Consider the following 14,369-nt stretch of genomic DNA (forward strand, 5'->3'; position numbering starts at 1 on the left):
TTTTGCCTTCAACTCAAGGAGTACTGTCTTCGTGAAGGCTGCTCGGCATCTCGCGATCCATATTTAATAATTTGTTTCGATGAGAGTCAGGATGAACTGCTTTCGTGCTTCAGTGGGTAGCGGGTTGTGATACCGGATGGTGGGGTATGGTATTCCTGGTAGCTCAAACAGTTCTTTCAGGCGATCCAGGAGTAAGCTAGGCAGGATGCATTCAAGGAAAATGTGTTCCGCGGTCTCCCGCACTCCACACGGCAGCGGATCGACAGAATGCCGCGAGCGCCACATGAATGATGCGCGGCGTGAATTTAGTAAGTGCGTGAAGATGTAATATGCCAGTAATGCCACATGGGACGCTCGGCGGACATTAGATCTCAATGTAGGTAGTTCTAGTATTGTCTTTAGTTGCGCATACTGAGGCTCGTTGACTTCTTTCTCCCACCGCTTAGGTGGTGGACGACAGCTGTTGCGGCGCGCGTCTTTCTCTCCCTCTTTTTTTCTTCTGTCCGCACGAGGCAGCGGAGGTGGCTCAGCTACAGAGCCAGTAGCACGCCCGTGCATTTTCTTTTCCTGCTTCCTACAGCCACAGCAACAGTCAATGGAGTCTTGTAGTCATTGAGACCACGACGTTCGGGCGAGAATTGAAGTTGTAGCTTTTGTATGATGATTTTGTGGTTTTCGGGGAATAATATCTGCACAGTGGATCCATGCCGGCATGCCGAGTGACCGACTGCACGAGCGGCTGTCGAACGGACTAGAGCAGAGCTCAGAGCATTTCATTTTCGCTCTAAGCGCGGAGCGCTTCTCGTCGCATGGAATAAGACTATTTTACGGGCAGACAAGCAACTTTAAGCCAAGTCGGGAGTATGCGATCGTCACTGCCAAGATGAAGACATTCTGAAAACGTACGTTCATGCAATCGAAAGGAAAACTGTAGAAATTCCCCTAGGAAAGTGGATATCCTTGCTAAAACTACCGTCCTGAAAGTTTGTCCTAATGTGTTGGGGTATTTACAGATGCCACCAGCAGAAAGACGCAGGGGAAAGTTGGAAAAATGCTAGAGGAGTGCTCAAAGCCCATGCAGAAAATTGCGGTGACCACGTGGACTTGCAACCCTCAAGATCAGCCGTGCATTTCGGAGCCTCAAATCGTTTATTTGCCAGGCATCGATATATTTGTGATAAAATAAAGCGATCGCCGACTATTACTCTATAGCCAAAGAAGCTAAGCCAGAGGTATAAGCGATCGAGGTGAATGCTGGATCTCTCTGCCGTTTGTTTTTTTGCCGATTTTACTTGTGTATCGTTCGAAACCTGTATCTCTGCATAATAATGATTTGTAAAAAATTCCCAGTAAGCTAAAGAGCTCATCGCTTTCTTTTACTACGGTAGGTAGCTGTGAACTTGCCAGAATAATTTGAAAAATATTCTAAGCACTACCTAATGCGCTGGCCCTGTAGTGTCGTCACGCGCTGATGGCCCCGAGATCGCAGGTTTAATTCCTGGCCGCATTTCAGAGAGGACAATTGTGAATGTCGCAGGCTAATCGTTCATGATGAAGACTGTAGCGCTTGAAAACGAAGACAACACGAAGAAGCGCACGTGTTGTCTTCTTCGTTTTGTCCGTGTTTCCGAGCGCAAGTCTTCATCACGAAATGTGAAGGAGTGCTTTTGCTGTGCTTGAGAGGAAACTCGGTCCAAAATGTCTACATTCGCGACGTTTCATTATCCTCTACCTCATACAATCATTTTTTTACTCCTAACTATAGTGTTCTAGAATCTCCTAACTCTTTACTGAATAAGACAAGGCTTGCGGATATGTTTTGCGTCCATTTGCATCTTACGCGAAATCGCAAACATATCCAAGTAAGGCTACCACCTTAATAAAGATGTTAGAATTGAAATTTTGCTGCTGTGACTCGGACACTCGGCTAAACTGCCAGCGGGCACCGTGGTTGCGACAGCCCGTTGCCGCCAGTGATGGCATTGTGGGGCAACACTGGGGGAATGTTGTACATCCTGACCCTGCAGCGGAGGTGCACCGGCAGCCAGCCTCGAGAAGAGCCTATTGCGGCACTCGGCGTGGGTGGCTGCATTCCCCGCAGCCTTTGTGCGGTACTACGTTCTGTTATAAATTCTATGCACTGTTAGCGTGGGGATTTTTAGAGCATTAGCTGAACATCCACTATTCTTGAAGGTCAAATGACGCTGGGATTTCACCTGTAATGAAGGAATGCAGTCGCTATGATGTACCTTTAGCTGGTGATATATAAATAGTATATGCCAGGTGTCCCAGCCACAAGTTAAAAGGTTAAATATTTGTATAGGCCAGGGAAACCAGCTGCATAAAATTGCCAGCCATCTTGCATACCACAGGCTGTTCTTTGTTTCAGGTATAATTAATCTGTTCATTAGGTTTCCAAAGTTAGACAGCATCTTAAGAAGGCCCCATTCCATTTAATTCTGATAAATAAGGTCGTACTTATATCTTTTTTCTGAGCTCCAAATAAAGCCAGCCGAATACAAAAACATTCACTTGACAAGAGCATTTGTGCGCCACGATTGTGCTGCTCTCAGCTGTGTTGAGTGAACCAAACTTCCTTGCGGCCGTGACTCGAGAGCCCAGTTCTTGCATTAGGCTGATAAGTTGGGGATGTCTGCAGCCCGCTCAGCCAGCTCGCTGCAACTTGCATCGTCACATGCGTCGAATGGCTCAAGCGGGCCCAGAAACCACAGCATACTGGCCTGCGCCCCGCCGGGGTGGTGCAGTGGTAAGACGCCCGATTACTGTGCCGGAGTTCCCAAGTTCGAACCCGACCACGGCGGCTGCGTTTCGATGGAGGTGAAACGAAGTAGCGTTCGTGTGCTATGCGATGTCAGGGCACGTTAAAGATCCCCAGGTGGTCGAAATTCCTCCATAGCCCTCCACTATGGCTCCCCTTTCTCTCTTTCCACTTTCACTCCCACCTTCCTCGCTTCCCTTACAGTGGCCCCGCCGGGGTGGTGCAGTGGTAAGACGCCCGACTACTGTGCCGGAGTACCCGGGCTCGAACCCGACCTCGGCGGCTGCATTTCGATGGAGGCGAAACAAAGAGGCGTCCGTGTGCTGTGCGATGTCGGCGCACGTTAAAGATCCCCAGGTGGTCGAAATTACTCCGTAGCCCTCCACTATGGCTCCTCTTTCTCTCTTTCCACTTCCACTCCCACCTTCCCTTATGGCACGGTTGCGGTGTCCACAGAAAACAGGCGAGACAGTTACCGCGCCTTTCCCTTCCTATTAATAAATCAGTTCCCCCCCCCCTTTACAGTGCGGTTCAGGTGTCCACAGAGCAAGTGTGACAGATATTGCGCCTTTCCTTTCCTGTGAACCAATTATTATTATTATTATTATTATACCGGCCTGCCGCTGCCAACGGGGCTCTGCAGCCACAGCCGCAGCTGATTTTATTCGCTCAAGCCACGGTCAAGAGCAACGCAATCGTGGTGCACGAATGCGCTTTGTCAATACCAGTTGGGCGAGTTGGTCTTTGTCAAGAGATCTTTTTCGTATTTTGCTCGGAAAAATTCTACACGGGCGACTTTACTTGTCGGAAATAAATGGAATAGGGGTGTCTAAAGGTGCTCTACAACTTTGCAACTCATATTTAATGTCTAAAGTCAATGTTAAGTAAATGATAAAATTGAACCTAATTATTTCCAAAACAAAAAGTTGCCTGTGGTGTGCAAGATGGCTGGCAGCTATATGTTCCAGTGCATTTTCACATATTTTGAGCTATTTTTTCGAAAAATTCAGTTCACTAGCAAATTCTCACTAAAATACATGAAAACATTCAGTCACATATGTGAACAAGCTTTTTTGCTCCTGCAAATAGAGCTCTTGATTGATTCAATTTTTCATGATGTCACATGCAGTGAGAGCATATGCGCGGCAGCTCTCCTAAGCTTTCTTTAATGCACTTTTTCACCTAATTTGCCATTGCTACTGCGAGCAGGCCGCACTGCATGTGAGGTGTTTGGCTGGTATGTGCCTTACAGAGGTCACACTCTGAGCACGCGCATGCGTGCGAGCGAGCTGCCTTTTAGTGTGACGCCCAGCGCGATCAGCTTGCAGCAGCAATGACAAAATAGGCGAAAAAGCTCATTAAAGGGTGGTTGTAATGGCTCGTGCGCATATGCCCGCACAGCATGCAACCAAGTAAATAGTGTTCACCACAGTGGTATAAGCGCGCTAATACACGACTGCACGAATGTCTTTCATTGAACATTTGCAAGTAAACTAAATTTTTGTTCTAAAAATGACGCGACAATTGTGAAAACAGAATTAAAATACATAAAATAATACATCCAGGCAAAAGCTGACTGCACGAGTGCACTCACCTCGTGCTCGGTCTACTGGCCAGCATGACTATCATGACATATCGGCTCTTCTGCGTGTCAAATTTGATTACTGCATTGGCCAAGTTCGATTAGGTCATTCCACAAAAAATGTTCCAGTGCCAAAATCGACCACCGCCAATACTTCTGAAAAAAATTGAACGTGTTGGCGATTGTAAGAAAGTCATTTTGTTGAAGTAGTTTTGTTGAGAAAAACTTTTTGCGGACGTTAGTGCTATTTGAACTTTTCATAAAGACTGACAAGTAGGTCTAAAAATATTTTTTAAATCATTCGTGAAGCATGATGCTATCACAGATATTGTATTAAAATACTACACTTGCTTTGCTCTTTGATATGAGTTCATGAATGAAACAACATAACTATTTGTCGCGGTCTCCTAAAATTTAAAAAATGTGCCCTTTCAGTAAATTCTTTACATTAATCTCTATAAACTGTAAGCCGAAACAATTTTTTCGCGCCTCCCCTGGTGGCTGTAAATACAGTACAACCTCGTTGATACATTCCCGGTTGTTACAGTTTTCCGCTTCATACGCACAAGATTGCGGGCAGTAAACCATCTCCCACAGAGTTACGCTATTTTTCCCCAGGTTAATTTGTTCTTGGATACACGATTTCCAGACATTCGAAATTTCGACAAATTGTGGTAGTGTAATATGTTTTGTGATCAACTGGACATGTGCTAACAAGCACTCGCGACATGAACTGATCAGCGGCACTCACCCACCACAGTTGCTTTCCTGTAGTGCCTAGGTGCAAAGGTGCGAAGCATCAAAGAAAGCTGACAAGACAACATACAAGGGGCCCAGCTTCTTTGCGATGCTTTGGGGGCACAGGCGCGAAACATTCGATAACGTTTCGCTTGCATATGAGCGGGCCGGGTCTGCGGAATGCACACATGGGCAAAAACGGTGCAACTGCAAGACATCACGATGGTTTCCCCACATGTCAGTGGTGCAAGGGGGAATAGCATCTGGAAACTCCCAAGGAAGCAATCCCAGCTCGTCATTACCTTCTACGGACCACATTTGTTATTAAACCTCTTTTCAGTTGAGGACAACGCAAAAACGGACTGAATTCCATGACAGCTAAAAAGAGAGCAGTGCATACTTTGCCTATTGAACGCCTTCGTAACTCATTCAGCAGTTAATTTTTTTTTAAAAATCGGGCAGTTCAGATCATATGTTTCCCAGTTATTACGTTTGTGTGCCGCATTGTTAAAAAAAATGTATCAGTGAGGTTTTACTCTAGTGTTAAAATAATTTTAAAGTGTTTAACAAGGCTGTTTTTAAAGCAACTTGCTTCAAACTTTGCAAAAAGTGACTTTTTCTTAATACATATTCAGACCTGTACTCGGAATCAAGGCGATCGAGATAAAAACACTCAAGATGGACCATTATACTTCTCAACATCTTGTCTTTTAATCTACAAGATTCTATGCGAGTGAATTTCATTTGATAGCAAAAATTATTTTCTGAAGCTCATGAGGTTCAAGCCAACAAGTGTTCAAGCTGTGATTCCAAATTGGAAATTGTACTAAATGGTCAAGCTTGTTTATCGAACAATTCCCAGCTGGTTCCAGCCCAAACAAAATGGCTCCAGCTAGAACCAACTTGGAACTGTTTCATAAACCAGCTTGACCTGTCAAGGTTTCCGCCATTGATGCAGGACAAGTAGTTTAAATTAATTGGGTGCACGAGACTATTGCATTTCTTACAGCTCATGGTTGCTTTGGGATGTTAATCCCAAACATATTATATTATCGAAAAAATTCCAGCACGTCTAACTAACACATTTGGTAGCTTAGTTGGCAGGCATTTCAGTTCTAAGGCACGATTCCTTTTTTTTTTTTCTAATCACATTTCAGTTCCCTCATGAATACACTAACTAGTATTTCCTCAAAATGTGACAAATAAGAAAGACTAAGTAGATTGTACAGTAGGGGACAGGGGACACGTGACTGCTTTGATAGCAAACTTGTTGCAGACGCCAATTTAAGTATGTACAAATCGTGTGTTTATTGGTGAAAGTCTGAGCCCTACATGAGGCGTCGCTCTTCTAAGAAACACGCTTCTATGGCCCCTCTGTTAGTGCGAGCAGTTCTTCCAGGGGTCTCATAAGCACACACATATTACACGAAGGATGTGTTCCGAAAGTCACACAAAGTAGGCAGCCAACTGGGCCATCTTGTCCTTGGGCTTGCCCCTGCGCCGGCCACGGCCCCGGCCCCTGCCGCCGCCACCAGCTCCAGCCGGCCTGCGGTAATTGTTCTTCGGCTTCAAAGCCTGGTGCCGTTCCACGAGGCCTGACAGCGTTGGGTCGCAGAAGATGCAGCCGATAGCTTCTGTCTGTGCCCCTGGCAGTTTTGTTTTCTCCTGCGTGCATACAAGCGAGGATATGAAGACAATAGGAAGACCTTTGTGCTCAAGTTATGCATGCGCATGACACAGCGATGACACGCCTGTCAAAGTGAGATCCCCTACAATCAAGTGGCATCCTGTCAGTCTATTTCATGCTTTAATACAGAGTCCCCAATTCATAGCATCAGACCCACCCACAGTGTTTGTCTTCTATTGCTAAGAAACTTTGTAATGTTTGCTTTTTTATGTATCCTTTCCAAAGCCGCAACACGCAGTCTTGCCACTTTCTTACTAATTTAACCAGCGACTCGATTTCTCTGAAACAATTTTATCGGCCGACAACTGTTTTAATGACGTTTGAGACCACTGTAGATAATATGTAAGCACCTAATCTCAAAGATTTGTCTTCTTTCAGTGCTGCCAAGAGTGATGGCCATTCTGAACAACAGCTGCATGCACTTGCTGCTATCAATGCCACAAAGATCTTTTAAGTTTGTGGCCACATGTTTGTCTAACAAAGATTTAATTGCAACAAAAGCCTGACATTCCGATTTCTACCAACGTGGCTGCCACCACAACAATGTGATGCTATCGTGAAAGAAAGGACGGGAAAGGCCCCGTCAATACTAAGCGAGAACACTGCTAATGCTAAGGACGCTGTGGCAGGTGTGACGAGAAGCTGACGATGAAAACTGAGCACACATTTGCTCATCGACATCATAATCATTACCACCAATGGCATTAATGGATCCCTTCATCAGTCTGGGGGTTCACTTTGCCTGTCGCTTCACAAACATGAACAATAACTTTTTTTTTTAAATTTTTACTTTTGCATTTGCAACAAGACGCACAGGTCCTCCCTTGAACAAAGTCCACCAAACATGCCTCTATGGCTTAACGGCAGCGTGCCTGACTCCCAACCCAGAGGTTCTAGGTTTGATCCCCTTCCACCTCAACATTCTTTCCAGCGCAACTAATTTACTTTAGATTCTCAACTCATAATGACATTTGAATTATGTTGCGACCTTATAGACACAATGCATCTGATGCTTTAATCCATTCTGATTTTGTGGCGCCACGACCCTGCACACCGATGAGGAATTGCGTAGTGATGTAAGCACTGTTGTACTGTGTGGCCGTAGTGATTCTGACATCAATTGGTCAAAACTATAAGTCTAGAAGGCTCACAGAAATGCGAGAGCCGTAATTTTTATTTTTTTTTTTGCGGGGCAAAGGGGACGACTGACCAGCTTGTATTCCACGCTGACGAGCTGGCTGCCGCACTCCTCGCACTGCTCGTCTTCGACGCACACCTTGCGGGCATCCTCGCACAGCTGCACTATCACGTCACACCTGTCGACACCGAAGAAGAGGAAAGCGAGGAGTGTAAACAAATGCTACGCCTACCACGTCACTGTAAAGAAAGAACTAACAATCAAAATTTGACACTGGCACTCTTTAACCTAAGAAAAGACACCATCAAGCCATGCTAGTTCTTTAGTTCACTTCATCCCAGTGTGCCTTTTGCAGAGGGCAACATAGAGAAAGAGTACAGTGAATCTAGCACGTGTCTGACCTGAATTGTAAAGTAAAACTATGCACAAAGGAACAGACTAAGCAAGTGAGCTGCGATCTGCCGAATGCAACTACTAACAGTTTACAAGGTGTATGTATTCGGCAACAAATTTATGATGACTTTGTGACAAATCTATGACGATTTTATGATGCCTCGAGAACAAGTCATCTACCACTGATACAGGGATATGCAGTATGCATGCCCCTAACACTTAGAGGATTTTCAGGCGACTAACTGACAAGACTGTGCCAGAATAAATTTTCTTTCACTTGGCGACGCCAGGTGCTGGAAGCCACACCTCCCGCGCATAATCCTCAAACCACTTTGGCACCTCTTCACTTGCATGGTATTTTTTTTTATATCTGACATGACCTACACTTAACTCTGAAATCACAGCCACTGGTCGGTTGCAGAAACCGAAAACTCAAGAAAAAATTCAATTAAAAACTATTTAGTACTCGCAGACAAATATCAAGTGGTGATTATTCTGCTTTAGGGATAAGTATCTCGGAACAAACATATAAGAAGTTGTCAGTTTACTCAAACCACACGGGTCTTCACAAAACTAATTGGCTGCTTAGGAAAGCACATCACAGGATATGTGGAGTACGCTTAATGAGGTTTTGACTACACAAAACTTGCAGCAATAAACACCTGAGTTTCCATGACCACAGGAGTCACAATTACAGATGTTGCAGTACCCACCTATTGCACCCAATCTTCCACTTGGGTGAGGAGGCCGGGTCGAGCACCAGCACCCCAGACGTGCATTCGGGGCAGACCGAGATGCCGTTAGACATCATGGAGTGTGGGCAGGTGGGGTGCGTGCAGGAGTTGCAGCCAATCTGGCGACCAGTGTCTCGGAAGGGCGGGTGGTTGTAACAGTAGGGGCAGAAGATGAAGCTCTGGTGGGGGGCAACAGAGACAGAGAGAAAAGCAGCAGCCGCAGCTGAGGACTCGGCAAGCTAGAGCTGGAAGGTTAGGTGCAGTCAAGCGGCCTACTGCCAACCCTTTCATGCGCTACACATGCGCCTGAACAGCATAACAGTTGAAGTGACTAAAAGTTGCGCTTAAGAAAAGAGCTGCACACCGCTAATGCTTCCGGTTTCTAAAGAAAACCTTCACTAACCTAGGATAATGTGTCATGGCAGAAGACAGTTCTTACATGTGAAAGACACGTACAGGCTTCCAACAAGCAAAGGAGTACTGAAGTCCCTTGTGGACATTAACTCGAGAGAGAAGATGCTAAAATATATGTGCATTACTTCAGAAGAGATTGTGATAGAAGCTGGATGATATTCTTGGAAATGAGCAAAGCCCTGGACGATAGCCCTTTGCACTTGCCGCCTTATTGACGGGCGAGAGGATTTTTTTGCGAGGTTGTTTTTTTCTGGATTAGCAACCAGGCATACTGATTTGTATGGAATTAGATCCTATTTGCTGAGAAAAAGAGCCTAACAATGTTTCATCCCGTCATCTATTTCACCGCAAGCGTACAATGCCATTGGCTACAGCGACCCGGAGAGGTATTCAGACTCCTGACCACATAACACAGACAGATAACGAATACAATTGAGGTGGCCAAAAAAATTTGTACAGCAGTAGCAGGCAGAAAATAATGCTCCACGGTGAAGAGCAGTTGATGTTTTGGGCCGCTTCCTTTCTGTATTCATATTAACACCCAAAAGCATATCATTAGGCTCACTGCTATTACTAGCATTCAAAAAGTTACTGCAGGCCAAAAACATGATAATGCCTAAGTGGTCTGCTAGACAATCTAGATATCGGCAAGCTTTGCACTTTCAGTAATCTCATTAAGGAAAGTTTCGTCTCGCACCGAAATTCCCCGCTTCGTAGCACAGTCTCAAATGACCTTAAAACTGGAATCTAACTTCTTCAATGACATAAAGAGACAGTGTAACAAGTTGGAAAGTTCATTGGTAGCATAGAAACAAGTCTCAATGTCTACGGGTCGGAAACGTTACCGAAAAATTAAACTACAACTAAGCTCCTTTCTTATGTTGGAGAGCTCACCCACGCTTTAAGCACAAACCGAAAACTTTGCATTTGAAAAAAAAAAAAAAAAAAAAAAAAAAAAAAAAAAAAAAAACGTCACGCACAATAAATATGATACATAAGCTGCCAATTATGCATGAATGGTTCCAATAATGCAAAAATGTTTGTTAAAAACGTTTGCTGCACATTTCGAGAAAACCTGAGAGAACAAACCTGCATGCCAATGAGGACACTGAAAAACCCCACCAACCTTTCCTTTTGTGCCGCCATACCACTGGAGGAGCTCGAAATCATCGAGGGGGCACTTGAGCTCACGGAACGTGCGGACACTACCGTTCTGCGGTATGCTGTGCGTGTCGTTGCACTGAACACAGTGGAGCCTGCTTGGCTTACTCGCCACCAGCTTTAAGTATCTCCGGCACTTTCCGCATCTACGATGAAACAGTGAAGGGGGGGAAAATGATGTGGTACTTTAATGCTCGGCGCCTGCATCACAAACAATTTTTTCTTTTTGTTTTACCGGTGTAGAACGTGGCGCATGCAGCCGCTAACAATTATGAGGCATACTCGACTGCTTTCCCTGTGAGAACGGCTTGCTCATTTGTGATGGGCATTCATCAGCGCGTCTGCCAAATGCTACATTTCGTAACAGGACTTTCCAGTTAATATAATGAATGAGCCAAGGTTGTGAGAAGCACTCAAAAATACACACAGCAATTCCCTCAGTGCTCACGGCTCAGCTAGATATATTACCAAACACGAACAAAATGTTTCCAAGAAATATGGAGATGTTACAGTATACGTCAGAGCAAAATTGGCAAAGTGCCATCTGTCACTAGGAAGCAGAAATGGTTGTGAGCTTCCAGATAACTTTTTCTACAGCTTCACCACCCTGTTTACAAAAGATGACGTTACTACTCTTTGGCCAACGAAACTGTTGTTTGCAGTCAAGCCTAGCAATGGATATAGCATGATTTATTTAGAAAAACTACACAAGTCACCTCACTGACCTGAATTTAGACACTAACAACTATCAAACGTTACGCACAAGCTGGCTGGCAGTAACTTCAAGAGTAGCACTTAGGCCTATCTTCAATTGTGATGGAACACTCTGCACAAATGCAATTAAAGTACAGTACAACCTCGTTAATTCGAAGTCATCGGGACCGCGAGAAATCTTCGAATTAAGCGGGTTTTCGAATTAACCGAACACACCAAGAAATAAGACTTAGGCAAAAAAATGCATTGCAGGAACGTGTTACCTTTATTCGGCATATTTTGAATTACTACTGAAAGTAATCAGAGATGCTGGTTTGCCGCGTCCGGTAGTTTGCGGCTCCTAAGGTCATGCTCTCGAGTTGGTCAAATAGACGAAACATCTCTGAACTTCCACCGCGGCACTCAACAAAACTGCGGATAACGTTCAGCGATCCGATAACTTCACCAAGAGCAGGTGCTCGGGGAGGCTTGTCGGTGTCGTCGTCGCTATCGTCGCTGTCATCGCGCATGTTCGTACCAGCGGAAGGTGGGCAGCGTTTGCTCTCTGCAGCCAGCGAAGCAAAGCAGCTTCCACATCTTGATACGGGGGAGCCCGCACTCGTGACCGCTTCGAAGAATAGGTCTTGCCGTAAGCCTCTAGTATTTTTGACTTGTTGCTCAATATTGTGGACAACGTCGAGAGGGGCACGCCATGCCTTTTGGCCAACTCGGTCTTCGAACAAGCGCTCTTGCCTGCTTCTTGGATCAAGCAGAACTTCTGCTGCAGCGTTAAAGTCTTGTACTTTGGCATTTCTGCACTGCTACGGTCACAAAGCTAGCACTTCTGCACAGTCCCGCCCAAAAAAACGGCACAGTAGCCGACCCCTAACCACAGCGCACAACACAAAGAAATGGCGCAGGCGAGACCGGCGCGGCGGTGGTGGTGGCGTACTTGCAGCGTCGGAGGCACGGGGGAAGAGTGGGCGAAGCACACCAAGGGATGGAGTGGGGGCGAGGTCACGTGATAAAAACCGGTATGCCCGCCGTGTTGCAGTGAAGCACGTCTTCTCCTCTGCAGGCGCGTGTTTCGGCGGTGCGCGAGGCGCACTGTGGACCGATTTTTGTGCAGAGAGTGCTCCGGCTGGGGCGCTTCGCCTATAAATCATCACCATTACTATGTGGCTTTGCATCGCGGCTCCGTAGGGCCGTCGTTTCGCCGGGTTTGCGGCGAAACATGGATCAGGCATTGCCGCATAGCAGTCCAAATTTTCGAATTAACCGGGCTGGCGCAGGCTGCCTGTTCGAATTATCCAGCCAAATTTACATTGGAAAATACGGGACCGCAGAAAACCTTCGAATTATCCGGGATTTCGAATTAACCGAGTTTTGTACTGCGTGCTATAATTCAAGACCGACTCTCCCAGAGAAGAAAAGTGAATGTGGTAGCAAAAGTGGGAGCTGCGACAAGGCACAAAAGCAGACATGTTAAGAGTTACAGGTTGCGTTTGCCACACTAGAATTCTCGAATTCTCGGAGCAAACCATGCAGAAGAGGACTACGCTTCCAAACCCAAGCGTGCAAAAATGCTGGCACAAAGCAGCAAACGAGAGAGCAGTAAATGAGCAAAAAAATAAAATAAAAAGAACAACAACAACAAAAACAAACCAGAAGGTCACAAATACAGGGAGGTCCGAATGTAAATCAGAAAGAGGTGCTGTCCTTTTGCTTTGAACAACTTTTTTGCACTCTGATTTCCAGTTCAATATTAAAGGAACAACTGAAGGAGATGAACCGTGATTCGCCTATACTGATGGAGCACCACATTCAAAAACGTGTGTTGCCATTAGTTGCTGATTTCGTAAGTGAAGTGCACATGTCGAAACTTATTTTTGGGCAGAGAATACGCTGCATCACCATTTGCTTCAAAACAGGGGCAACTCGCAGTTCTTGTGAGCATGTCAGGTGTTTGAATGGACAGGTGGGAAGAATTTTGATCTCTATTTTCTCAGTAATAAATGCATCCTTTTGATACCTAACAAATGTTGGCACAGTCAGCAGGAGTCAAAGCATAAAGTTTTCCTGGCAGCAACGGTCACATGAAGTCGTCCTCGGAGGCCTTTTAAGCTTGGTAGGCGAAAACAATGAGCCCAATCTACTTGTGTAGTCGTTAAGCTTAACATGTTTGCTGCCTTAATTTAATAGACAACAATAAATAAAACCTCAAGAATGAGGGTGAAGAAAGCAGGGCCAAAGGAAGCCGGCAGAGCTGACCTGGACAGGGGCTTGCCACTATCAGAGAGCGGTGTGAAGGTGACCTCGAAGAGCTCGTCCATCTGCAGGATGCTGGTGACAAAGTAGCAGAACTTGAGCTGGAACACGGTCAGGGTGTGGTTCAGCACGGCGTCATAGTCAGCTTTGCCCAAGGCAATCAGGTTGAGCTGCTGCTCCACGGCTGCCCGCATGGTCGGCAGGATCAGATCCTGGTCGATCTGGACACGAAGGGAAAAGGAAAAGAAAAGTCATATTATTTCGAAACTGGAACTACACTAAATGCAATAGCCGTTAAGTTGTTGATCGATTTTCTGGACTAGGCAAAGCCCAGAGAATGGGCCAAATAATCAAACTGTTCGAAAAATTTGTAAGCTTAAAAGAAATCGCTTTTCTGCAAAAAAAATCGGCTTTAGAAGGTAACAAAGTTTGCTGCCGCCTATGTTCCATTTAGAAGCAATAACAGGACTGTGCTTCACTTCTGTGCGTTACTAGTGTTTACATGCTGAACGACCATGATGCGGCGGGAGTGCCTGCCATCGGCCAGCGCATGGCACCTTGAAGGCAATCTGTGCATGCATGGTAGCGGATCTCGAAGCATGCTATTCATTAACCCTAATATCTGAGCCAGATACTAATGCTTCTGTCATGTCCACACCACCTCAGGCCATTATACAGTAAAAGCTCATTAACTCTAATTTCATGGAACCAATGAAAAGGTTCAATTATCCGACGTTCGAATTATCGAAAGGCCTTGAAAAAGCTGAGGAGCACCATTTGCA

General features: G+C 45.5%; 1 protein-coding gene across 2 annotated transcripts in view; it reads right to left on the reverse strand.

Moving 5' to 3' along the window:
• Positions 1-6,382: 6,382 nt before the first annotated feature.
• The window catches only part of Top3beta (DNA topoisomerase 3-beta), a 43,819-nt gene continuing 35,832 nt past the window's right edge, over positions 6,383-14,369 (reverse strand). For both annotated transcript variants that reach the window (XM_084583995.1, XM_084583994.1), the window contains 5 exons: positions 13,591-13,808; positions 10,592-10,772; positions 9,031-9,230; positions 7,997-8,102; positions 6,383-6,764 (listed from right to left, as the gene is read on the reverse strand). In XM_084583995.1, the coding sequence (XP_084440121.1) occupies positions 6,546-6,764; positions 7,997-8,102; positions 9,031-9,230; positions 10,592-10,772; positions 13,591-13,808 (924 nt within the window). In that variant the 3' untranslated portion in view covers positions 6,383-6,545. The remainder of the gene's footprint in view (positions 6,765-7,996; positions 8,103-9,030; positions 9,231-10,591; positions 10,773-13,590; positions 13,809-14,369) is intronic.

Source organism: Amblyomma maculatum, chromosome 11 (assembly GCF_055883805.1).
Source record: "Amblyomma maculatum isolate TAMU_Amacu chromosome 11, ASM5588380v1, whole genome shotgun sequence".
In the NCBI taxonomy this organism is placed as follows: domain Eukaryota; kingdom Metazoa; phylum Arthropoda; class Arachnida; order Ixodida; family Ixodidae; genus Amblyomma; species Amblyomma maculatum.